At 39.2% G+C, this 25,304-nt stretch overlaps 1 protein-coding gene across 2 annotated transcripts in view; it reads right to left on the bottom strand.

The window, feature by feature from the left end:
* galnt18a (UDP-N-acetyl-alpha-D-galactosamine:polypeptide N-acetylgalactosaminyltransferase 18a) overlaps positions 1-25,304 on the bottom strand; it is a 49,866-nt gene that overhangs the window by 5,297 nt on the left and 19,265 nt on the right. The window contains exons 2-10 of one of the 2 annotated variants that reach the window (XM_037254971.1): positions 18,548-18,749; positions 18,308-18,474; positions 15,896-16,082; positions 15,076-15,273; positions 14,590-14,668; positions 11,319-11,504; positions 9,744-9,881; positions 8,600-8,695; positions 1,655-1,819 (exon numbers count right to left, since the gene is read on the bottom strand). In XM_037254971.1, the coding sequence (XP_037110866.1) occupies positions 1,655-1,819; positions 8,600-8,695; positions 9,744-9,881; positions 11,319-11,504; positions 14,590-14,668; positions 15,076-15,273; positions 15,896-16,082; positions 18,308-18,474; positions 18,548-18,749 (1,418 nt within the window). Of the gene's footprint in view, positions 1-1,654; positions 1,820-8,599; positions 8,696-9,743; positions 9,882-11,318; positions 11,505-14,589; positions 14,705-15,075; positions 15,274-15,895; positions 16,083-18,307; positions 18,475-18,547; positions 18,750-25,304 lie in introns of both variants that reach the window. The other variant, XM_037254970.1, reaches the window with a different exon arrangement.

Raw genomic sequence — 25,304 nt, 5'->3', positions numbered from 1 at the left:
GTGTGTGTATGCACCGTTCTGTTGTGCTGTACAGAGTGTTTTTGAACGCATTACCGCGGCTGGCGTGTGGGAGTCGAGAAGACAGAAAGACTCGCGTTTTATGGCATCGCCAAAATCCTAGTTTGTGATGTATACGTTCCAGAACCTAATTGTTATGAATGTAAAACATCGCAATACAATTTTCTGTGCCACTGTAGAACATCACTGTCTATCTGAATATATTTAAGAAAAGAACAAACCCAATTTTAACACCTAACAGTAACATTATGGTGGCTAAAATAGTAAAGTGTCACAGATCACATTTATGCAGTCGCTGCAAAAGAATTTGCTGACTTACAAAATCTGCTGAAACTGACAAATAGTCATAAAACTAATGTAACACTTTATATGCACTACTTTTTACTTATTGTATTCATGTATTCATTTATCTTATTCGTCTATCACTGTTTTGGTGCACAATTAAACCTTATTTTTGATCTTTTCTTGCCTTTCTGATAAAATGCACTAAATAAATAAGCTGTCTTATGTTGCTCAAAATATCGCATCTGACAGTACAAAAGCAAGAAGCTCACCTGAATGCTTACTTTACAGGTCTGAAATTTCTTAGGACAGAGATTGTTTGATTGTTGCATTTACAAATAAAAAAATCATCTAAGCTCTGTTGGAGGCCATTGATGTTCTGATGCTTAACTTGGCCCTGATGCATTGGGAGTGAATCGGTTTGGTGCTCTGTATGTTTCTGCCTGATCCAACTCCTCTTACATCTCATCCACCCCTCGGGGTGTATTGCGTTGTAGTGTTTTGTAGCTGCTCGCATCCACCTGTCGGAGAATGCCAAGCATGAGTTGCTAAAGCCTACCACCCCAGTTTGAAGGCTCTCTCGGCTGTCTTTCCAGCTCTCTGCACCATAGTCATGGACATCATCCAGTCTATACCCGGAGGTCAATGGCTTGGCCATGGCGTAAGGTCGTCTTGCCATATCTTACGATGCATTCAGACATATCAGTAAAGTAGACCTAAGCTCTAATCATTGACTGTTTCGAGTCTCAAAAATCTTATTCCCAGAACCGGGCAACCCAGTCTTGATGTGAAACGACTCACTACACAAGCATAAAATATAATCTTCCTTTAAAGGTTTACAATCTCACCTGGTTGTTTTAACTGTTTTTTTGACGCACATATAAACATGATCTATACAGCTGGCAAAATTATATGACGGTAATATTTTGATGCAAACACAGAATAATAAAAATCTCATCGTTTTCCCTGATGAAAAATGTACTTGACGAAGTTCAACTGGAGTCCTGTTGCATTATAGAGGAACTACATGTGCATTCATCTATTGGTACTAGAAATAAAGTACGATTGTTGTTTTTTCTTTTTTTCTTTTGTTGTCTTTGTTTTGTTATATTTGTTATATTTAGTGACTTGTTGTTAGTGAAGGAATCACGGTGTTAAAAATGATAGACGACAATGTTCAATGCAGGAATAAGAACGTTTTCTTTTACGATAGTTTGAAATGAATTCCTTCATTTCCAGGCTAAAAATCTCAAAACTAAATCCAAATTAAATCTTGAGTTGAATTTAATCAAAGTGGATTGCTTTGGCAGATTTTTCTGGTTAAAAATGTGATACTGAAATTAAACTTCTTTACCGGTGTGAAAGTCCAGGTAAGCTTCATGTGCTTGACGGCTGCATAGGTGCATTCCAGCAATCTGGGTTTGCTGTTCACATCCACCAGACACTTGTTGTCATCATCATCAATGGTTGGACTCAGCACTCCAAGGTGAAGTTGCTGGGAACTAGTGTAATACACATTCTACATGGAAACAGAAAAATACTTTATCACACGAGACTCTCCAAAAAAAACAAACAGAATAAGGGGTTACATTACTGCCTCACATATTTCAAATTAGTAATTACAGTGGCAAAGTATTTTCCTCATCAACAATTAACTTCTATATTTTAGTTCAATATTACAATTTTTTTTTTAAACGTTTTTCTTGAAATTCCCAGTGTTTTCATTCTTTTGCCTTTTCATCAGCAGGCAGATATTCCTTTCCCCCCATTTGGTATAAAAAGTGTGACTTGTGTAATCATGAATATAAAGGCCTTAAACAATTTATTTTAATCCAACTAATTTGGTAACGTAATAAACAGGCCTTTCCGGGATTTACAGTGTATCAGTGATCTAAATAGACAGAAGAAACAATGTGTAAATACTTAAAACTGACATTTATTTAACATAAATTGTGCATTTATGCATACTAATTTGGAACAGAGTCACTGACTTAGGGCACTGGTACAATAGCGTATTCTATTCAGCGAATACTTAAGATTGACCTTTGGCATGAATTTGAGCAGGAAAGGGTGGTCTGTATCTGTCAGTCTCTTTTTTAATGGTGATCAGCCGAGAGTGCATCCCAACTCTCACCCTAAGGCCCACGCACACACTGAACTGTCACACAGTGCATCTATTTTTCATGAGCGGTTCCGGAAACTATGCTTTGCAGTGATTCAAAATTTGAATCATAGGCGAACGATGTTGTAAACGCGCAAATGTAACAGTCAATCTTAAGTGTCACATGATCCTTCACAACAAAAAATATGCATCCGGATAAAAAGTGTAATCCAACTGGCCTCTGTCAAGCACAATATGTTTATTGTGTTTTACGATTATACCTAACTAAATTAATTATTACCTATTGTATGTTTATAGCACAAGTGTCATACTCAAGGCCCGGGGGCCAGATACGACCCGCCACATGTCAATATACGTAACTGTAGATGTTTTTACTTAAAAAAACTCACCAAGGTTACAGTTGGTAGCATTTCCAAGTTCTTACAAAAACACGTTTACAGTTAATTGGTCTAATGATGCAGGAAACCTGAGGAAAACAATAAGAGTTTTTTTTTTTTTCCCAGAACCAGGGCATGAATAAGAGATAAGAGAGGTCAGGGAAATAAATGTACATACTGGCTGCAAACATTTGCATACCTGAAAAAAAACAACAACAACACAGGGATGCACTAATGAATTCAGTGGTTGGCCTAGTTTTGAAGCCTTCTAAAGGTCTAGTGATGCAAATCAAATACAGTGCAGGTAATCTTAAAGCCAGACATAAATTTGCCTGAGCCTGACAGAAGAGCGAAAAATCCTCTGGAACCTGACATGAGTGTAATAAGAAGGATCAATGTTGACATCCAATGCTCACAAAAACCGAGATCAAACAGAAACACGAGAACCAGTGAAGGTGGAGGCTTGTTCAGTGGGATAAGTACACTGACCCTTTGAGTGTTTTCAGAGGAGAGAGTGTACATGTTTTTGAAGGGGCTGATAAGCTTCTTGCAGGAAAAGGACACGCCTAGAAGGATGGCGGAAAGAAGCCACACAACATGCTTTTAAAACACTCACAAAGCATTGCAGACAGCTGAGTGCATGCCTTTGAATGTGATGAGTATGTTATTTGTTTCTTTGACCATATTGACAAATAAGTGCAATAAGCACTGCATGTTTCAATGAACAGCTACTTAAGTGCCCACAAATGGTTTTGTAATGCCTCCTGTCAGACTGCCTTAAAAGCACTTGCAGGAGGAATAGGGACGTGTTAAGCAGACACATGGATGCATTTACTGGCAAAGGAAGAGGAAAGCCTTCAAGACGGGTTGCGTTGGGTTATTTCGTTGCTATGACATATCCCAGCCATTTTTAGGTGGTTGGCGGGGTACACCCCAAACTGGTCACCAGCCAATCACAGGGCACACAGACAATTATTTTTCCTTAATTAGTGTCATTTATAAAAAAAAAAAAAACAAGAAAAAAACACAACAACAAAAAATATAGTTTGTCGTGAAAGTTTATAGGTAAATATAACGTCCGGAGAAAATAGTTGTCGTGACAGGCCTACAAATAAATCAAGTACATAAATACAGTGCACTGACAAATATGAAGGACGTTTGAAAGTATTTTCCAAGTGTGCGTTAAAAAACGGAGCGCCATTACGTGCAGTAGGTGCTCCAAGTGGGGACACGATGCATTAGTGCTGGCTGTGTTCAGAAATTAATGGGATCGGTAATACTTTCAGAGTAGTGCACGGGCGTCTGAGTACTACATTTGTGTACTACATTACACATGCCCTAAATATCAAGAAGCTGGATCGGCAACCAGAATTTGAAAGTATGTATTCTGGGAAAATTCCGCAATGGCATTTATCTGGTCCTGGATATTCATTCTATTTGATGTTTTATTCAACTTTCATTTATTGTATTATGTATTCTATCCTACATATGTATTTTATGAATAATTAGAAATCATATAATAGAATATTGCTGGTTACTTCATACAATTTTAAGGAAAAATACTATATCAGGTTATATATCTTTAGCAGGATATAATTACCTTTATCAGGATGTTTGTCCATACCATAACGCACAAGTCTAGATGGATGGTTCGATCATTTATGACATTTTCTTCATAACTATCCCGGCCGGGTCATACCAAAGACTATAAAAATGGGACCCATTGCCTCCCTGCTTGGCACTCAGCATTAAGGGTTGGAATTGGGGGGTTAGATCACCAACTGATTCCCGAGCGCGGCACCGCTGCTGCTCACTGCTCCCCTCTCCCCAGGGGATGGATTAAAATCACACGGGGATGGGTTAAATGCAGAGGACAAATTTCACCACACCCAGGTGTGTGTGTGACGATCATTGGGACTAACTTTAACTTAACTTTAACTTTAACTAAGTACAGAAAAGACCTTTATGGATCATTACAACCGTCTCACGTTTGTTCGGTGCATTGTGATTCTATCCATCCACTCTTTATCCACACAGACTGCAAAAGGAAAAAAAAAATGACAGAGGCCAGAGTAAAACATTCCTGCTGGCAGCAGCCATGAATAAGAAAGGTGGCTTAGTGGATTGGTCCTGTTCATAACAGAATGCAGGAAGGCTATGGGCTTGCTTTTGCTTTAATTTTATTTTGTTGAGTATCGTATACAGCGATCCCTCACCACGTCACCTTTTGAGAATGCGCTACTACGTGGGTTTATAAGTGACGGGAGAACGACGTTTAAATACACGTTGATAGCACGAGGCATACTTCTGGGCAAGCGCGAGGGTAGAAGCACCAACCGGTGCAGAAGGAGTCGGAACACGTGAAAATATCACGGTTTTTCTTTTATTTACTGTAAATGTACAATACATGCGCAGAACAGTGTGGTAATGGTTATTAAGAGAACGGGAAAGGTTTACGTAGCGTCAAAGTATTGGGGAGGGTTTACAAAGCCTTGTGTATGGGACCACAATGCAGCAGAAGATTCATGTGCAACTGTGATTCACTTTGGTTTTACTATGCATGATGTCCCCCAAGTTAGAGTAGTGTGGTAATTCTGAAGATGGACACATTGCATTGCTTGGCAAGGAAAAACCACTCTTCTAATTGACTTGCAATATATCCATGCCTTCTAGCGGCCAACAAGAAATACCACGTGTTGGAAATTTCTAAATCATATATTGTTTCAGATTTTGGCTTTTCGTGGGTGGTTCTGGAACGCATCTCCCGCAAAAAACGAGGGATCGCTGTACTGTCTTTTTGCTGATGTTTAGAAACAAACATACTTTCTGTGCAAAATTGCATTTGATTCTTCTTTCACTTCATGATAATGATTATAATCAACAAACAATTTAGAGACACCCACTTGTTTGAGACCTAGATTAGAAAATGATTATAGTGAGGGGGCTCCAGGTTAGCTTTTTATGACAATAGGCGATGCCAGTAGAACGACTGATGTGGCATATCCCCGGCCATCTGCCCAGTCGTGAGGAGACAAACAAGCACATACACACCAGCTGTAAAATTGATTCCACATAATGAAGAGGTTACTCAGGATGAGTGGAGGACAAAAGTGTGCCAGGGAGCGAGCGCTATGGCGTGTGGGACTATGTGAACTGTAGATTTTTTTTTTTTATTCAAGATCATAATCATTGAAATGGCATTTTCTACTGCAATGCAAGATTGAACAAAAGACTTTCATTTGGTAAACGTATTACTTTGCTTCAAACTCTTACACTAGCTCAGTTTTCCAAGACGCTCTCCTTTAATATGAAATTAACCACATCCAATTGTCTTGGATGAGACTGTAAAAAAAATATTTTCAAATGAAGGTTATGTAAGAAACATTTTGGGCATGGTGGCCGATTCTGGCTCCGGCTGTCTTATGTGGAGTTTGAAATTCATTCATTTCTCGACCTGCTCGTGACGGACGGCGCCCCTTCCCCTTCACCGCTTGTTATGTGTCGACGGCGCTGTCAGGATGCCCCCCCCCCTCCAACTGACGGCTGATTGGTTTATATCAACAACAAGTCATTACAATGACACAAGCTAGTTGAAAAAAAGTCAAAACAAGACTGTATGAAGCAAACATATCAATCAGGGCATGAAAAAAAGAAGATCAAATCTTCAAGGATGAAGAAAAGACCAAAGAGATGGTGGCAATTTTTTACATCTGGTAAATGTTTTATATGTTACCATAAGAAAAGTAGTGCTGTCCCAGTATCACCAACATCCATTACAACGTTGGCTGCACATTACGAGCCTTAGGGATTCCTAACGCTCTTAAAATCACCAATTATGTAAACGCAAAAAATGATATTTTGCGATGCCATCCAAAATAGTACCACCAACGCACCCACACACAATGTACCCTGGTATGCAGAATACCACACGCTCAATGCAGTTTAAGGTCTGATAATGTGATACAAAAACAGCATTCACCATTTCTGGGGTAGGGGTACGTATTTCTAGGAAAATAAACAAAAGAGTGATTGCTGAAAAACGATGTAGCTCTTTATCTGCATCATACATTGCTGAAAACGTTTTAAAAAGCCGGATGTGAAATTATTTGAAAGGGTATTTAGCACGTACATTGCTGCCGTTTTGTCCTGATTACAGATTTTTATTTTTTTTTTTTAGCTCCACATATCTTACTTAAGTAGAATCTCACATTGCATCGGGGGCAACAGTAGAATCTGTGTCGGTTTATTCTTGCACACGTTAGTGTTGCAAAATAGTGATAAATAGTCCTCGCGGCAAACATTGGATGGGTTTGCTTGCATGATTCTTCTTCTTGGCAGCTTGTAGCCGAGACCATAGAATCTATGCTGTGTGCTTATTTTATCTCCAATAAACCTAGTCAGCCAGAGGAAACAAATCTTGCTAATGAGTCCAAATTGTTTTGTGATGAAACGGTTGTGGCCAAAAATCTGTTTTACAGATAGGTTGCTGCATGCTATTAATGATACAGAGAAGAAATGAAAGGAAATTTGAAATTTACTTTGCAAGTTGATTTAGTGTGGGCTTCTCAATGTTCTATTTTTTTTAAGTTATGGGGCACTGTGCTTAAAGCAAAGACGTTAGCCTACTATACACACACACACACACACACACACATTGGTTCAAGCCTCGATTACACTATTAAAGCTCCAGAGTTCTTGTGTGTACACATGACACCCAAGGTGGGGCATGATTTTAACCTTTTACAATAAAATGTGTCATTTCAATTGCATTGTGGCTATTTGCTGCTTTTTTCCTCCCCGAGAGAAGTAGCTGTTTGATGTGGATGTTGCTTTTCCGTAAATCACTTTAAAAAGATGAAGGCAATGATGCTTGAAATTGCATTTTGATGACACAAGCAGCATAAGTGATGACATCTATTAAGAGCAAAGTTGGTGGATATATTGATTAGATTCCCAAATTCTTTCATCTCTCTATAAAAAAGGTTTAAAGATGCCAGAAAATGATAGAAAGATAATATTTTTCTGTGTCAACCTTAACAATTTGAGTTACGCACAACAATAAACATTCAATATAGTTTTTGCTTTGAAACGGGGTGGGGAAGATCAACATATGAAAAAATATTGAAAACAAAAAAAGAAAAACTAAATCTGCAAATTTGCAGGTTTCAAACTGTGACTATGCAGGAGATGACTGTAGCTTTAAGATGTAATACTACTACCACCACCTGATGGCAGACCCTAATCTGCGCTTAAATTAAAATAAGAAATAAATATTAAATATTTAAAATTTCAAGTGAATTATATTATTTTTGTTATAAAACACTGGACAAAATGAATTCTCGTATTTAACGTTGGTTTGCTGTTTAGCGGGTTTTTTTTTTTTGCCAACCTTGAACGGGAATTTTTTTCTGCGAGCCCTTTGGGTGTGTCAAACATTTTGTTGTTATGATTAAATATATTATAGACATTAAATATAGAGTTGACCATATTTAAAATAAAATGTCTGTCACTAATTATCATTTAAAGCTACTTTATTATTTAAAGCTACTTTCTGTAAAATACTGTAAAATAAGTTTGTGTATACAGTAAGTTTTGGATGTTGATCCCCAGATTTATACACAATAGGTCAAGTATGGAACAATCATTACAGTGGGCACTCTGGCATTGCTTCACCATGAAGATATGTTAGTCGCCCCCCCACGGCCCTTTCAAAGCTCTGCCACTGCCGAGGCCACTGGACTGACAGAATGAAGTGAACGGCAGAATGAAGGGAACCAAAGTTAAATGACGGCTCACTAACCTGTGCTGTCATACCGTGACAGATATACATGATGGGTATGTTGTCAGTGTCGGGTCCTTGGTCCAAACACAGGTCATTTCTGAGACTATTCTTCAACTGTGAAATTCAAAGGGAGAGAAAAAAGACAAAGATGTGATTAAAAAAATGTCTCTTGGAATGATGAAACAAGTAGATAGTTAGAACAAATATCTGAATTGATCATTCTTCCAATGAATAATTTCAGTCATAAAAGCTGAATTTGCACACTTCCCGTTCAACTACTTGGGCGAGAGAGTCGTGGCAGAAAGTAGCCTCACCTCACCTCACCTCACTTCAGAATCCACTTTATTGGCCAAGTTTGTGCATGCCAAACAAGGAATTTGATTCAGGTTGATCTCAGCCTCTGCACAACATTTAAGTGACTAACAACATTTAGGTGACTAACAACATTGAAGTGGCAAGAACAGGATATTATTGCCCAGTGATGTCTCTGAGACTCTACGAGTGGTGTGAGTTCATCAGAGCGACAGCCTGGGGAAAGAAGCTGTGTCTGCTGGCTTTGGCGTATTTTCCAAAGCAAGTCCTTTCTCGCTGACATCACCATCTTACAATGCTCCCGTCTCTGGTCTTCTTTGAAACCACTTGACAACCAGTACGCTGAAGTGCCTGTTCATCTTTGCGGTTGTGAGATCAAATGTGATCATACGAGAGAGAACTGGACTCTAGACTGGTAGTGGAGCAGCAAAATCTTTGTGTGGTGTTCTTTGTTGAGCTTATTGGACAAGATCATACAATATGACCACAACCTTTAAACCCCTGATTTCCTGTCTTGGAGTCCTTCAAAGACTAAAAAAAAAAAAAAATTGCAGGGCACACATAGGCAAACAACCAATCATCCTCACAATCACACCTACAGACAATTTGGAGTGATCAATTGGCCTACCTTTTAAGATTTGAAATCTTCTTGTGTGTACCAGGCCTTAAAATGTTAAGACATCACATTGATTGTGCAATAAATGGACACTGACTGATGGGTAGAGAAAGATGAAGTGTTTTACAAGGGGTTCACAAAAGCAGCTCTGTTGATGCTTCATTGGGCATTTGAATGAAACAAAATGTTCCTGATGAATTGAATGCATGATTGCAGACATCAAATTAATCTTACCACTCCATATGCAACTGTGTTACCGTAGGATCGGAGCTCAGGGTAGATATTGGCGAGGAACCAGCTGAATGGTTGGCACTTGAGTTTGGATCGCAGGGCCTGTCTCTCCGAAATGTCCCCAATATTTATTCCTGAATTCTATTGAAATAAGCAAACAGAACACCTCAAATTACACAGCGCTTCCCATTTACAACAATAAAAATCCAATAAAACAGTTGCCAGTGCCCCAGTCCACACATTCACTGTTAGTCTCTAGCCCGGATAAAAACATGAGTGTCATTCAAGGTAAAAATGGCCAGCATGTCACCGGGGGGACCACTGATGTGGCAAGTTGAAAGCTGCAACAGTTGTGATTGAAAACATTTCTGTGATTTCTTTTTTTGGAAATATGAATTGGACTGCCCGTAGTTTACATGTAGTCATGGTCAGACTTTTTGTGATGTACTTTTGAATTGAATCGAGCTGTGCTTTTATGCTTTTGAATTAAATTGAATTTCATTTTTGTTAAGGTTTTTCTTTGAAAAACTAAGCCTGGTGGTAGAGAAGCTGATCGTTCAATTTACAATAAAAATAGAATAGGCAACAGGTTGAAGGGTACGGTATGCATAACATAGACAAGGGACTAAGAACGTGCCTGACGTATCATATTTAGAATTATTCAAATAAATATAGCATAAATAACATGCTAACAGGTTTATCAAACCATCCGTGTCACGCCAAATCATTAAATCCAACGAAATCTTCATCCTCACCTTAGACCTGGTTTTAGGTTGTCTAAAATGCTGTGTACCTTTGGTCACCAGGGTCACCAGATACACCAGTAGCATAATTCCTGTGGAGGCCAAGCACGGTCTACAAAATTCATATACTAAACTAGACTGTCACCAGCACAAAAAGGAATGTACCTTTTTTCACACAGATCGCGGTCTACTTTCTATCACCAAATTGTCGGGCACGCAGAAGGCGCCGCCTCGCTCCTGTCTGCCAAATTTCCAAACACACACACTTGCCCTATCATAAATTGGGCTTTTAGTGTGAAAGAAGCAGTCAAACATGAGTGGCTCTATTTTATTAGACAGCGCATGGGCAATTGGGCGTAAAAACTGGCGCATCTTGATCGTTTTGCAGATACAAGCCTCCTTTAGTGAGTTGGGGAATTTGGTAGACCATGCTGGGCAGTAAAGGTCGTGGGTGGGGCGTAGGTGGTATACAGCAATTTCGGTTAATTGAATTGAATCTAGGTGCAGGCAGACAGATGCCACGCGTGGTGGATGTCAAGGCATAATTACTATAATCACCTTAAAATATTTCTAAAATCACAGCACAACTATTGGGGGTGTCACACAGACACAAACATTCCGGGTGAAAGGCAGTTTCCAAGTGCCCACTTCACACCGGTGATCTGCAATCACCCTGGCCAAGTTTACATTTGCAAGTGGAGCTCTTCTTGCAGTTCTTTCTAAATGTAATTCGCACGTGTCAATCTTCACCAAAGACTCCAGCATGTCAAATTACATGTCAAATAAACTTCAATGTCTCAGGTTAACTGCTTTCCAACATGTTCCAATACTGTACCTGAAATGGAACATTCCAGGCCATGTAAACATGACTTTTATAGTTGTCCATCCAGACCTCAGCCACTCTTAAAGCATTGCGACGCACGAGGGCTGTCAGATTTTCTGTGTAAGGCTTGTGGGCTCTCTCGATGTGTGCAATCCTGGAGCAAGGAAGGACTTCTACGCTTCCACCGCATTGCCATACCTAAGAGTGACAATGAGAGAGAGAGAGAGAGAGAGAGAGAGAGAGAGAGAGAGAGAGAGAGAGAGAGAGAAAAAGAGAGGAAAATTACATTTGACATTTTTTAATTCGATTTACTTGCTGCTCTTGCCATTCACAAAACTACAACTATCAAATATTTTTACTACACGCATCATAAATAATAATTTAGATGAACACATCTTCAAACTGCAATTCGTCTGTAAGAAAACAAACAACACAATTTAACCCCGGAAAACCTGCCGAAATGTTTTTTTATTTATTAATAAGGAGGCTGGATTTGAGCATGTTGAAACATATAAATAAAAAAGCCATCCTTCTTTCGACAAAAATACACTGCCCCCTTGGCTTGCCACAGAAAAATAAAAAAAAGGTGCCCTCTTTTTGTGGATATGTGTATTTAGAACCCAGGATAAAAATATGCGTCCTCACAATTGGTAAAATCAACCCCGAAAACAAAAAGCAAAGGTAAAAGATGCAGACACTCATAAAAACAAGAAATTATAGTCTCAGCTCACAGTACTGCAGGCCTTGATGCTCAATCTGGATTTTTGAGTGAAAGGCAATTATTGGTGCCCATCGCAAGTATAGCGCAAATTGCAGTGGGATTTTTTTCCACATTCGAGCAGGTATAAGGGGGCGTTAGCGCTGGCGTGCGTCGTCGTGGGAGGAAATGCAGCCGACCTTTTTACCATCTAATTGAAGCGGCTCCCCTTATTCCCTTTAAATTCAGCGCAGAGAGAAGCGTAGCACGCTGTCTGCATGGCATGTAGATCGCTGTGCGAAAAGTCAAAAAAATATTACAAGATCTCACAGATGTTAGGTTGGCCCACTGTGGATTGACACCGCCATCTGCCATGTGGGACAATTCCCCAACATTATTCAGATGATAATGATTACAATTCATTCAATGAATTGAATTTCGATGGATTGAGAGGCACTGTCCCACGCTGGTGTCATATTTCTGTTCGGAATTCGATCATGTTACATCATACACTTCCTCCGTCTGCCTGCGCCTCGATTATACACCAAAATCGGGTTAGAACACCTGCGCTAAGAAATAGACCTGCTGTTAAAAAGTCTACAATTTAGTCTACTTTTGGGTACTAAATTGCTTCTTGCGCCGTGGGCGTGCTGTACGATATCATGGACAGCCAAAATGACAAAAAAACGCTAAACTTGACTTGCTCTGCCACAAAAACTACGATGCATCCCTTTTTATGCAGTGCGCAGGCTACTCTACATCGGGGGAGTGGTATCTCACACAAAATAAACTACACTTGACCCTGCACAAAAATTAATTTGCCACCACTGCACCTGTCTAGCAAAATAGGGCCCCTTAAATCAGGTCGCACTGTCGGGACAGAGATTACCAAGTGTCCAGTCGTAGACCCATTTTTTTCCATAAATCTGTAAAGAGTCTTTCCTGATGCATAAATTGGTGCGACCTGCCTGCACCCCCCCGGTGTGATGAAGATGGCAGGAAATAGATCATCATCTGTCACAGTTTGAATAAAAGGGTTTAAAAGCAGCTTGCCATATCTTGGGAATTTTCTTTTTCATGAAGTAATGTTTCTTGTGGAGGTGAGTCCCAGCAGAGCAGTTTATGAGTGGCTTTAAGAATTTCAATGTTCTTTGATAGCCTAATTTGTAAGGTTGTTGCAGTATTAGTTTTGGTATTTGAAATAATGGATGGATGGATAATAATAATATTAAAAAAAGTGCAACATAATGTCGAATCAATAATTCCAAGGTTGATTCACTCATTTGTTCTTGGGAAAAAAAAAACATTGATTCCATATTGTTCTTGAAACTAACTGCTTGCTGCCGGAGGTAGCACTTGTTTGCCAATCTTGGCTTCTTCGATACTAAAAAACAAGGAAACCTTGTTCCTTTGTGCAGTGTTCTTGCTTTACACATAACAAAATTGGACAAAACAGGGTACGGTTTCAATTTGATCAGAACTGTAATACCATAAATCGCATCACTTTTATTGTGGGTCTATTTTGTTCCCCCCCCTGAAAATAAACCTGAGGTGAATTGGTGGTGAATGGCATTTTCCAGTTTGTGTGTGTGCAATAATTTCCTGTGACCTGCCTGCATTCTTCGCCCTCTTTTCAAGACATAGACCAACCACATAGGCTGTACATTTTGAGGCTGGTTGATCCCTGTCATTATAAGCCATGTCTGTATAATGATTTCCAATAAAGAAACTGTGATATGTCCCTCAAGTGACTCCGATCAAGAAATTAAGGGAAGGGGACGGGTTGCGGCCATACTCTTCATTAAAAGTGAGTGTTTCTGAAGGCATTAGGTATCTAAATATTCCTCAAAAATGAATGGAAACTGTTTTCATTTTCCTGATAAAAAAAAATTCATAGAGCGAAAAAATGGACTATTATGGCCTTAGTGCCCCTTTAAATAGTAATATTAAGTTGAAAACACCAGCTACGCATTTTCAGTCAAGCGAAGGTGGAATTTAGGTGAACCAGGCGTCTTAATTACGGATTAGAAAGATAACAACCAAAATAACTCATATTTCATGAGAAATTAGATCACCATTGTTCCAACGGTAATATATAATCATATATAATCCTATAATTAACGATAACGCTTAAAATAGCATGATAAAGCTCCTTTAATAAGACACTTGAGTTAACATGGTTGTTGTGGTTATGACAGCTGTGCAACAAGTCCGGGAAATAAATGATTGAATTTTCCCACGTATCGCCTGCATATCGTCTGGTTGGGAAACACTGGTGTGCAACTATAAGATTGGGCAGCTTAATGTTGTGCTTTTCTTGCCACATGAAGCAGCTTGCTTGAGTTGGACTAAATGAAAAAAACCTGCATGAATGACAAAGTTCATTCTTTCAAAGAAAGGTCATCCTCTTTAATCTGCATGCCGAAAATGTATTTTTTCAGCATACCTGGGTATGCTGATGACTGCATATGCTTCTGAACTAAAGTTTATTTTCCGGATGTGAAGAATGTGCAATGGTTACTAAAAGCAAATTGTTATGCGGTGGCTGACCGTGTTTTGGATGCAGGTTTATGCGCACAAACTCACCCTGATGCCAAGCTCCACATTCTCCCCTCCGTAAATTTCCATCCCCTCATCGAGTAGGCCAATTTCCTCAAAGTACTTCCTGTCAACCACAAAGCATCCGATAAGAGCGGGACTCCTAAAAAGAGAGAAGGGTAAACTCAGACTGGATGCAAAATGGGTTAAACGGGTAACTTCATGTCAAATAGTACAACTGATCACACATTACTTTTCTATTTTGTGTTACTTTCCTATAAAAGATGTGGTGTGATGCCGGGGTTGGTTGGGGGGGGGGGGGGGTATATGCTTTTCTGTCGTACTAGAATAAAGAAGCGTAACTATGCATCCACTAGAGTAGGTGACTGACGAGTCTAAAAATGGCAGAGGCCCCAGTGCGGTGTAAGAAAAGAAATAAATCGAGTATAGAATCAAAAAATGATCAAACATCAAATTGAGGATTTGGAGAATCGTGACCACCCACTCAGAACTCATGCTTCCACTTGATTTTACCTGATTGGAGCTGTGTGGTTGCGCAATGACCACCAGGACTTTGGTGGGTTGAGGTATCGACACCAGAGCTCCCAATCAAAGCCCTGAGCAGATAATGGGTATTCTTCCATCTCAAATGTATCATATTTGATGTTGTCAAAAGAGGGAGACACCACCCGAGTGCGGTCCTCCTTTATTCGCTGAAGAACCGGCTCTGCCCTGTGGGATGTCAAACAGGAAAATATATAAACTGCTACTTGGCAAAGAACTGTATCTAATTTGATTTAGTGAAAATAATTCAATCCATGATTCAATAAACTACCAAATATGCTACTGAAATAACCAGCATAAAACTGAACACACTTTATATGCTCATAAATTTAGGTCCAATTCTGCATTGTTCTATCATTTGCCAAGTAAATCTTTGCTGATGTAATTATGAATCATAAAAGTAAATGGACAATGCAACAAGCTCAGAACACAAAATATTATTCAGGTAAGTAGCAGAACAATTGAATTTGTTTTTTTTCATAATTTGATTTATAGTCTGGGAAATACGGTAAATTACAACAGAATGCTATGATAAATAGGTCATTGATTGAGATGAGATGGGAGTTTAAGTGATATTAAAGAGTTTGTGTATCATTGTTTGGAGTATATTAATGGATTAACTTCACATGACCTGGTGCTTGAGGTAGATTTTTACTCATGACTTTATTACGCTATCCTTCTGTGCTGACTTAATTTAGGATTGTTATGTTTCCTTCCTAAACTAAAACCCAAACACAGAATTATATGTGTACTTTTTTTGCACATTAAAAGTATTTTCACTCAAACTCACCAACCAGTGTTGAATTCCACATGTGCATCAAATAGAGCGACCACAGGTGCTGAAGCAACTCTCCACCCACTGACTCTGGACCTGATCAGTCCTTCTTGTTTGTCATGATGGACTACTTTGATGAACTCCAATCCATGCTGAGCATTCATCTCATCTACACAATTCTGAAGGTTCTCTTTCAATTCCGCTGGAGAGAAAGAACACATGTATTGCAAACAGTCAAGTGAGTGAACAAGCAATATTGTGAAAAATTCACTTTCCATACTAAAATTCAAGAATGATTGCTTTTTTTTTTAAGTAACTGCAAAAAAAGAGAACAAAAATTTGCAAAAACTCAAAAATCGTTATTTATGACACATGACAAATTAAAAATTAACACGCACATATCTCATTCTTTGTATTCAAATACACGTTTTGTTTTTTGGTATTTGGTATGCAGACTAAAAACATGATTTGAATAGAAAGAATGAGACAAACCACATCAGACAGAGGCTGTCTGCTCAAATTCTAAATGACCCATTGGAGTTATCCCTGTTATAATCCTGCCTGTAGGCTACAGCTGCTGCCTTCTCCTTTCTCCTCCTTATTACTACCAACCTAGATTCTCCTGCCCGTTTCTCCTTAATGAGCCACATTTTGATGAGCATATTTCCCCACATTTTGGAGTATTTGAAAAGAATTATGTGGTGTGCGGTTCAAAACATAAAATTGGATACATCCAAGCATTAAATATCAACTCATCAAATCACACTTTAAGTTAAATCTACACAAGTCAATTTCGTGGCGGGCCCACGGTTCGCACATCTTAGTGCAGAGGTCAAGGATTCAAATCTGGACTGTGGCCTTCCTTTGTGGAGTTTGGAAGTCTCCTCATACCTGTGTGGATTTTCTTTGGGTACTATGATTTCCTCCCCCTCTCAATTCCCATTTTTCACTCATATTCCAGTGACTATTTGCATTTGATTTTGTTTTGACTAGAAATAAGATATAAAAGAAGCACTTTTAGCCAGATAAAGGTCAGTTCATTAGGTTGGTTTACCATAAGCACTTAGCACAGTGGTTCTTAACCTGGGTTCAATGGAACCCTCGGGGTTCGGTGAGTTGGTCTCAGGGGTTGGGCAGGGCCTCCTCTACGGAGATCTGAACACACCTGATTCATTGTGTATATTTGTGATGACGCATATCTAAACCTGTCTCACAAAAGCAACAGCAGAAGTCACACTGATTTGCAGGTGTGTAATTTGTTATGAGTTCATCCATTGTGTTGGTCTTGTTCTTTCAGCAAGGTGATTTTCATGCACGGCTCATTTTGAGCACCAGTAAAAAACAACTATGTATTGAATTTGAAAAAAATAATTTTCACTAAAGAGGGGTTCGGTGAATGCACATATGAAACTGGTAGGGATGGGTACCTCCAACAAGGTTAAGAACCACTGACTTAGCAGCAGTTTATATTCCTCTGCTTCAGGGTTGTGGAGGTAGGGAATGTTGATTCTGATCTTTTTTCATGGATTGAAATTGCACCAAATGATCACCCTATAATGACAGTGATGCAGACACCTCGAAACATACTGATGAAAAAACAGCAGGAGCATAAAAAAAAATCCTCCGTTACATATGTGAAAGTGACAGGTGATGAAAGAGAACTTTAAGGGGGACAGGTTACAAGAACACAACAGAACTGGAGAGACAGCCAAAGACCACGGGCCACCCTGCGCACCCTTTCACCTTTTAACTTACAATATCAATACCGATGTGCTTGCTAATCTCTTTTTTCATTCAAATACAACTTTACTAACTACGAGAACTAACGAGCCTACGAGACTAACGATACAGGAATATGATATGAAATGTTTGCCTCCAAATTTGGGATATTGCCATCTACTTGAGGATTTACGGTTGAGTGCTACAGGTCTGATCGGTTTGACCACATCCGCTATATTTTAGTAGCTCATCAAATTCAATAACATTTAACGAGATGCATGTCTTATTATATTTATACTGCTCAAAAATGGGCATGCACGCACAGTTTACTTTGTCACAGAATCAGAATTAGCGTGGAATACTAACAGCTCCTGGAGCATGAGTGAACATTGGCCCATGGGACCTGAGGATGATGAGACAGGGATGTTTTGCCAGGACTCAGAATGAGCAAATATGACTTGTTATCAAGCTATCCTCACGTCTTTTATCAGGGGGAACGCAGGGGTATCTAAGTTAAAAAAGGCTTGAACATGTTCTATTTGCTCTGTATCGAAGAAATACCCAACCCTGACACTAACGTATCAAACCAAATCAAACTGTGAATTTCGTGCATCTTTGCACCCCTAATATTTACATAATGTTGCAATCAGTCTAAATCATCTGTCTTAAAACAATATAAAAGGATTGAGGACGGTTGGTAACTCTTACTGTTAGTGCTGTGGTCATCAACTAGTATAATCTCCTTGAGTAAATGGGATGGAGTCCTCTGGATGGCTGTGTGCACGGAGCGCAGCAGCACTGACAAGGCCTCATTGACAAAGATGAAGATGATACTCAACTGAGGAAGGTCGGGCGAATACCACATGTTTTTACATCTGAGGGATAAAGCAGAGGAATGACATTACTCCACACCACCACATTTATAGATTCAGTAACTATCCAACTGACCCGTCCGGACGAAAATCTGGGATCGGCCGGGTGATGGAAAGCCGATCACTGAGGTAGCTGTTGTAACCATAATAGCGGAACTTTTTGATGGCAATTCTTCGACTTTCTGGGCCCAGGTCATGACCCCAGTGATCAAATAGTGAGGATCTTGGGTTTGAGGCTGATGAGGATGAATCATCTTCATCTTCCTTCTGGGGTTTATCTGTGGGGGGAAAAAAAGTGATTTTTTTGTGCTAAAAAAAAATGATTGAGCACTGCAAGCTGCAAACTGTCAGTTGAAGTTGATTTGCTTTCAAGCACCTTGAAGAGTGTTTTTGATCTAACAACAGGCACATGGATCTACCTTGTCACGAGATGGTACAAGACTTGATTTTACTCGCCGGCAGGTACAAGGTTTCCTTCCGCTACAATAAATAACAGCTGTGTAAACTCGGTGTTGTTGGCTATATTTGCAATTTGACCTTAAATTCAATTCAAGAGTTTCACCTTGGGTAACACATGCCCCTGATCATGAACAAATGAGTTTATGAATATAATTTTCAGATTTCTTTTTCCTTGGTTTCAAAACTATGCTTTGTGAATAGTCACAGCATCTACAGGGTGAATGTCATCTCAAACAATGAATTCTAAAGCTGTTATTTTTTTTAATTACATTTTTGTCTTCACAATTTATGAACCAATCGAAACGATTGAAAATAAATCTCTTAACATGCTAAGTTTATGACTTAAAAATTGATACATTCCGCCAATGATTAATTTCTATATGTCTACCCTTAGTTATGATATATTTTCTATGTGGTAAAATGTGAGATCACAGTTATTTGTGTACATACTTTACATGCTAGGGTACAAAAAATGAAAATACCTCCGATTGTAAGTGCAACTACTAGTAAGAGACTCCGCAAGGAATATTTGTATTTTTGAACGACAGAAACAATAAGTACAGTTTCTCACCCACATATCTGCAAAATCATTGAAAGTATTTACACAGGGTTTGATTTTCATTCTCTGGCTGGGGACTGTCAAACATAAAAATGATCTGCTATGAAGTGCCTCTAAGCTTTGCCTCTATGGCGACAAAGAGATTTTAATGAGATTTGATGTACTGTATTGCCTCCTATGCTTATTACAAACTGCATGCTCTCGGAGGTGAGATGTCACGTCCCCCTAAGTTTTCTCAAAGCCGCATAATAAACACCCTTGGAGCACTGTTAATGGGTTTCCATTACTTAACATGGCATGCACGCAACAACTGCTGAGATACAATGTCTGAAATTATATGTCACAGTTTGGGATTGAATGTTACAGAAAAATCAAAAGGCATTTGAAAACGGCATTAATATTTTCTGATTTTGGTTACTCCTGGCAACATTGAAGAGATGGATGTTGTTTGTCAAAGGTTTTCCAATCGTCCAGTGAGTCACTGTGCTATATTTGTGGGTGCAGATAGATTTTTTGGGGCGTCGTTCGCAAATAAGCACTTGAGATTGTTGCTAGGCGCTCATTTGTTTTCCCCAACCAACCAGCCTCACGGATGAATTTAAGACGGGAGTCTTAATATCAGAAGAAAAAAAGCTAATACAAAAATGAAATGTAACGTGGCACATATTTATATTATATTAATATATAAAATTTTTATAATATAATATAAACATTTTAGAATTTTGTTTTTTGACTGCCGCCGCCCTCTCCAGCACTATATAAATAAACTTGACTTGACTACCATGCATGTTTTTGGGATGTGGGAGGAAACCCACGCAGGCATGGGGAGAACATGCAAATTCCACACAGGGAGGGCTGGAGGTGGAATTGAACCCTCTGAACACTGAAGTGGATGTGCTAATCAGTGTGTCACTGTGCTGCCATATATATAAATATATATATTTCTTCAACGCACACGCCCCCAAGGATTTGAAAGAATTTTCTTTTTGTTCAGAGAATCTCATGTGAGCAGCAGTCCTTGCACCATTATCTTCCTCTGAAAGTGTTTTGTGTCCCAATATTAGAGGCGCAGACAATTCCTTTCCCTTTTGCACACCCTCAGATTCCCTCCATGAAGCACAACAGCTCCGTTTCATATCACAGCCCGGTATTCTGGAAAAAGTGCATCTTTTGTGAGCTGTTTGCCAGCATTTGCCTTTCACCCACACATCTAAGGGCAACTTGTTTTTGCAAGAAAGCATGTGAGTGAAGAGTAGAAGATTGAAGTCAGCATTTTGGTGGATGCAACATCTGATCAAGTACAATTTTCTGTTCCGGCACATTCATTCATCCCCACTCAAATTTAAAGGCTTCTTTCTTTCTTGAACCTAGGAAACTACAATTTGGACAGTTTCATATTCATAAACATAAATCAGTTAATTATGTTTTCTACATTTTTCATATGGAATAAAAAGCAAGACCCTTTTATTCAGGTTGTCTGTACTCTTATGGAAGGTTTTTTTTTGTACCAAAAATGTTTGCCGAGAAGGAAATGCAAGTGCTGAGCATGTCTGAATCTCAGTTCTGGCCTTTGTGTGAGGCATGTGCATATTCTCTCTGTTTTTCTCTAGGTGGTACTACATTTATAAATAATGCATGTTAGCTGTTGGTTGTGAATCAAAGTGTGAATATACCGTATTGGCCCGAATATAAGATGATGTATGGATTGGCGGTGTATGGAACTTGCTTTGTGAGTTTGGAACAATCTTACTCTGTGCCTGCCAACAATAATAAGATCAATCCAAAGAAATGTCAACTTCACACAAATGTCAAGACATTGCATAACATCTGCCATCCTTCACTAAAAATACACATCAGTGTCAGTTGCTTTTTGGATGTTTACCATATACAAATAGTAAAGGAGAACGGCTTTTCCTTATCTGAACGAGCAGAACGAGCTTGACTTCTGAGGGACTAAATTGGAACAACAGAATAGCATGCATGTTCTTTAAAGGAGAGAGCCTGAAAACGAAGTAAGGCAAAACATGTTTATGCTGTTTTAGGACAGTGAACAGCACAAACAAGGGAAAGGATCAAGGATTAAACCTGAGCAGGGAAGAGGGGGACAAGAAAGGAGATCAATGACTACATTTAGCGGACAACAGGAAAAAAATATATATATTTAAATGAATCCCACAATGCAAAGCAGACGTTTTGTTTTGCCTGCTGAATTGCCATCCCGCACTAGCTGAGGTTCATGGTTTAAGGAGGTTAGCGCTGTTACATAAACTCGGTGGACAGCGTCACAGGGCGAAAGCATCAAGGACAGCAGGAAACCAAGAGATTTAGGACATTATCTAAAAGGTGCAGAAATGCTCTGAAAAGCTGAGCCCACCGAGACCGCAAAGCCACCTTACAATTCACAAGGTGTGAACAAAGATGCTCCATGCAGTGCAGCAACCACCTTTGGTGAGTCAATCACTATTAATTGTTATTTTTAGGTGATTGGAACTTAGTACTTACTACTTGTAAGAATGCTTTTTTTTTTTTTTTTTTAGTATGCCTTTGTGTTAATGTAGTCCAGGACTATCCTAGGAAAGAGGAAGCCTTCACTTGCCTCAGCAGGTCTTAAGAAGAGCAAAGAGCAGCCACTTCATCAGTGACATGGTGGCATTCCAAAGACCTATGACATCACCCGGTATGATGCCACACTCGCTAACCAGAAGACAAAAGACCTTGATCCCAGCACCCCATCCATGCTGTTGGTCTGCAAAATTCCAAATGAGCCCCTGCTGAGGTAAAAGTCTGTTCAGAGATCTCTCGTGTAGAAACAGTCCTACATTGGGCCTACCTAGGTTTATTCTGCAGTATGGATGTACTGGCTATTTTTGGAGGAAATATAAAACAAATACAAATGAAAGTCTTTTGTGTTTGTTTATTGTTTTCTTGCTTCATTATTGCAAAATAATTTTAAGAAATTCAGCCCCCAGTTCCAGCCCCCTCTGACACTGAAAACAAATCCATCTCAGCTACTATTTCAGATTAGTGTGCCTCAATCATTCCTCACAATGTATATGAACAAGCACAGGCAGTAAAAACAATGATTGCTCCAGGCCAGTCTTGTGCGAATGAGAGTTTTATCATGCAGAGACAATGTGTGGGACTCCAGGGGTGAAAGAGCGAACATCTGTGGAATCCTGTATGGTTGCCTGAATCTTGGGGTGGGAAACAGTGGGTGAGGTTGATGGCTATTGTTCTACTTCTGGAATTGTATCATTTCGAATTTCTATAAATCATTTCAAGGGATCCTGAAAGATATTTACAGAAAATTTGTATGAACAAATCAGAATCCTATCTATCAAGTGTAACAATAGTTGTCATTAAACTAAATTTAAATTTGTATAGTTTATCTGAGGAGTACTTCCCATGTGTGATTTGATCCATCAAGAGCAATGAGAGGAGTAAAATATTACTTTTCAAAAATGCCTGCACAGTTTTAGATTTTTTTTGAAGACAATATTTGTATATCTCAGTGGCTAAGACATAATAGACAATAAAGTCTGTTAGTTGCTATGGGAATTCGGCTTCGAAGGGAATTCAGGCTCAAATGTATCATTCTAGTTACAGCTAAATTGAGGGTGGAATTCAGAATTTAGAGGGGACATTGTTTTCATCATTGTATCCTCTGAGTGGTGCCTGAAAAAGCAGCTTTCAAGCAGCAAGGTAATACACAATGTCAAGGTGACTGCTAGCTAATCATTGCCATTCTTTACTTCTTGAACTTCTCTAAAAACATGTTTTTATGCTGTATCTGAAACAAGTCAAAAATGGTTTCTTCATGGGTTTGTGAGCGACTATACGATATTTAGTATATCCAACACCGAGAATCCTTGTCACTTGTCCTCTTTCATTCTCTTTCACGTGCTGCATGAGTGACAGCAGGGAATTTCTGAAAACTAGGGGTTAGGCTCCTCTAATTCGCTCTGATTGTGTGTGTGATGATGACAGTGTGCAAGAGTGAGTGTGTCAGAGAAGGAAGAGACACGATGACATGGAGGCCGGGAGGCAACTGTGAGTGGACTGGTGAAGGGATCATTCCTCGAGGCAGATGAATGTCCTTGGCTGATACCACAAGAGACAAGCTGACTGCCTTTATGTACACAATTTGAGACATTTGACAATGGCTGTTTAAATCGTACAGAAATTAATCTGACCTAGGAATAATATATATAACCTAAATAATATTATACACAAGTGGAGATACAAACTAATACACACTTTGCTATTCAGTGGAGGAGAGGAGAGATTTAAAGAAAATCCCCAACTGGTTTATTGTAAGTTGAACAAGTTGCAAACCTTTTACCCCTGTTATTATAGATGTAAGCAATGCACATTAACCAAAGAAAATCTATTCGATTTGAATTCAAATGAACCACCATTATTTTCCATTTTGTATTTCTATTTCTGTATTTCTGTCAAGACTGTCAAGAACTTGAAAAGAAAAGATCAACATTTTTAACCATTCTCTGAGATCGGCAATTCACTCCAAAAAATTCAAAGTGTCCACCATCTCAGTGTGCTGCAGATTTGTAACTCTCCCACCTCATAGACCCAGTTGTGTCTTTTCGTATTGTATAGTCATTTTGAATGATGCAAATACTGAATTCATCGCTTAAAAATAACGAGCCAGTGATTGATTTGAAGTATTTTAGCACTTTGTTAAGACATCAACGAAAAACTCAATTAAGTATTCAATGACCAGGCAAGAGTGCTTCGTCTCCCTGCTCTACTGCACAATGACAGAGAGGTTCGGGGTAGCTGCAGTGATTTTAAATCATTCAGATAATGTGTTGACCTGAGGGAGCACACACGCAGATGACTTTAGCAGCATGATAGCAGGAAGAGAGAATGTGACTGGACAGTGAATAAACACTGCTCGTTAACAACATGCACACAAATACACTCGAGCGGCTCCTCCAAGGTAGACTGATGCAATAGGCGACCTCCAAACACCTCGAGAGGGATTCATATTTGATCTATTCCTGATGCTGGGACAAGATTACTGTTCTCTCTCAGAGGGGATTCAGCTCCAGTTGGTACAGTTTGCTTTATTTAAAGGTGACACAGGCTTGGCATGATTTTGCTGCTTCCTGAATGTTTCATTTTTCGCCACTTCATCTCTGAGCATTTCAAAAGCTTTGTATTCTTAATGAATGACTGTCATTTCCAAGTGCTGTACTGTTGTTCTATATTAAAAAATGTATTGCCATTACCAATGTAATATTTATGTCGTGACTGGCCTAAATTAAGAGCAATGGTAAATGGTTTCTGGAATGGTTTACTGATCCACTTCCCTAATTAGTGTTATTCAGCAGTTTGGTGATGAAGTGCTGTATCCACGCTTTGTCCCTCAAAGCCAGCGTCCATAGCGGCTGCAGTTTTTATCATCAAGCCACACAATTACACTGGTAAAACAATGTAGTCCTGCAGTGCACGACATGTCAAAAAAAGATATACTGCACACTCCACATCCACAATTTGAATGAACTATACAATCGTTAGCAGCGCTATCTTGAATGGCACCCTGTGAGCGACCAGTCGATGGAAACACTCCCCCCCCCCATCATTATCCTCTTTATCGTCATTGCTAATGGCAGTGTGGGCGAGCACAATCACATTCCTCACACTTTTGACATAAATTACAATATTATTAGCATGAATATTTCCTCACAGGACTTTAAAATTAGTACCTAGAAGTGCAGGTATCCAAGGCTCAAAATTAATAGGTTCACATCGCAAGTTCTGAGGTTTGGATATTAAAAAAAGAAAAAGTCAG

This window comes from Syngnathus acus, chromosome 6 (assembly GCF_901709675.1).
Source record: "Syngnathus acus chromosome 6, fSynAcu1.2, whole genome shotgun sequence".
Taxonomy (NCBI): domain Eukaryota; kingdom Metazoa; phylum Chordata; class Actinopteri; order Syngnathiformes; family Syngnathidae; genus Syngnathus; species Syngnathus acus.
This window is presented reverse-complemented; position numbering and strand designations above follow the sequence as displayed.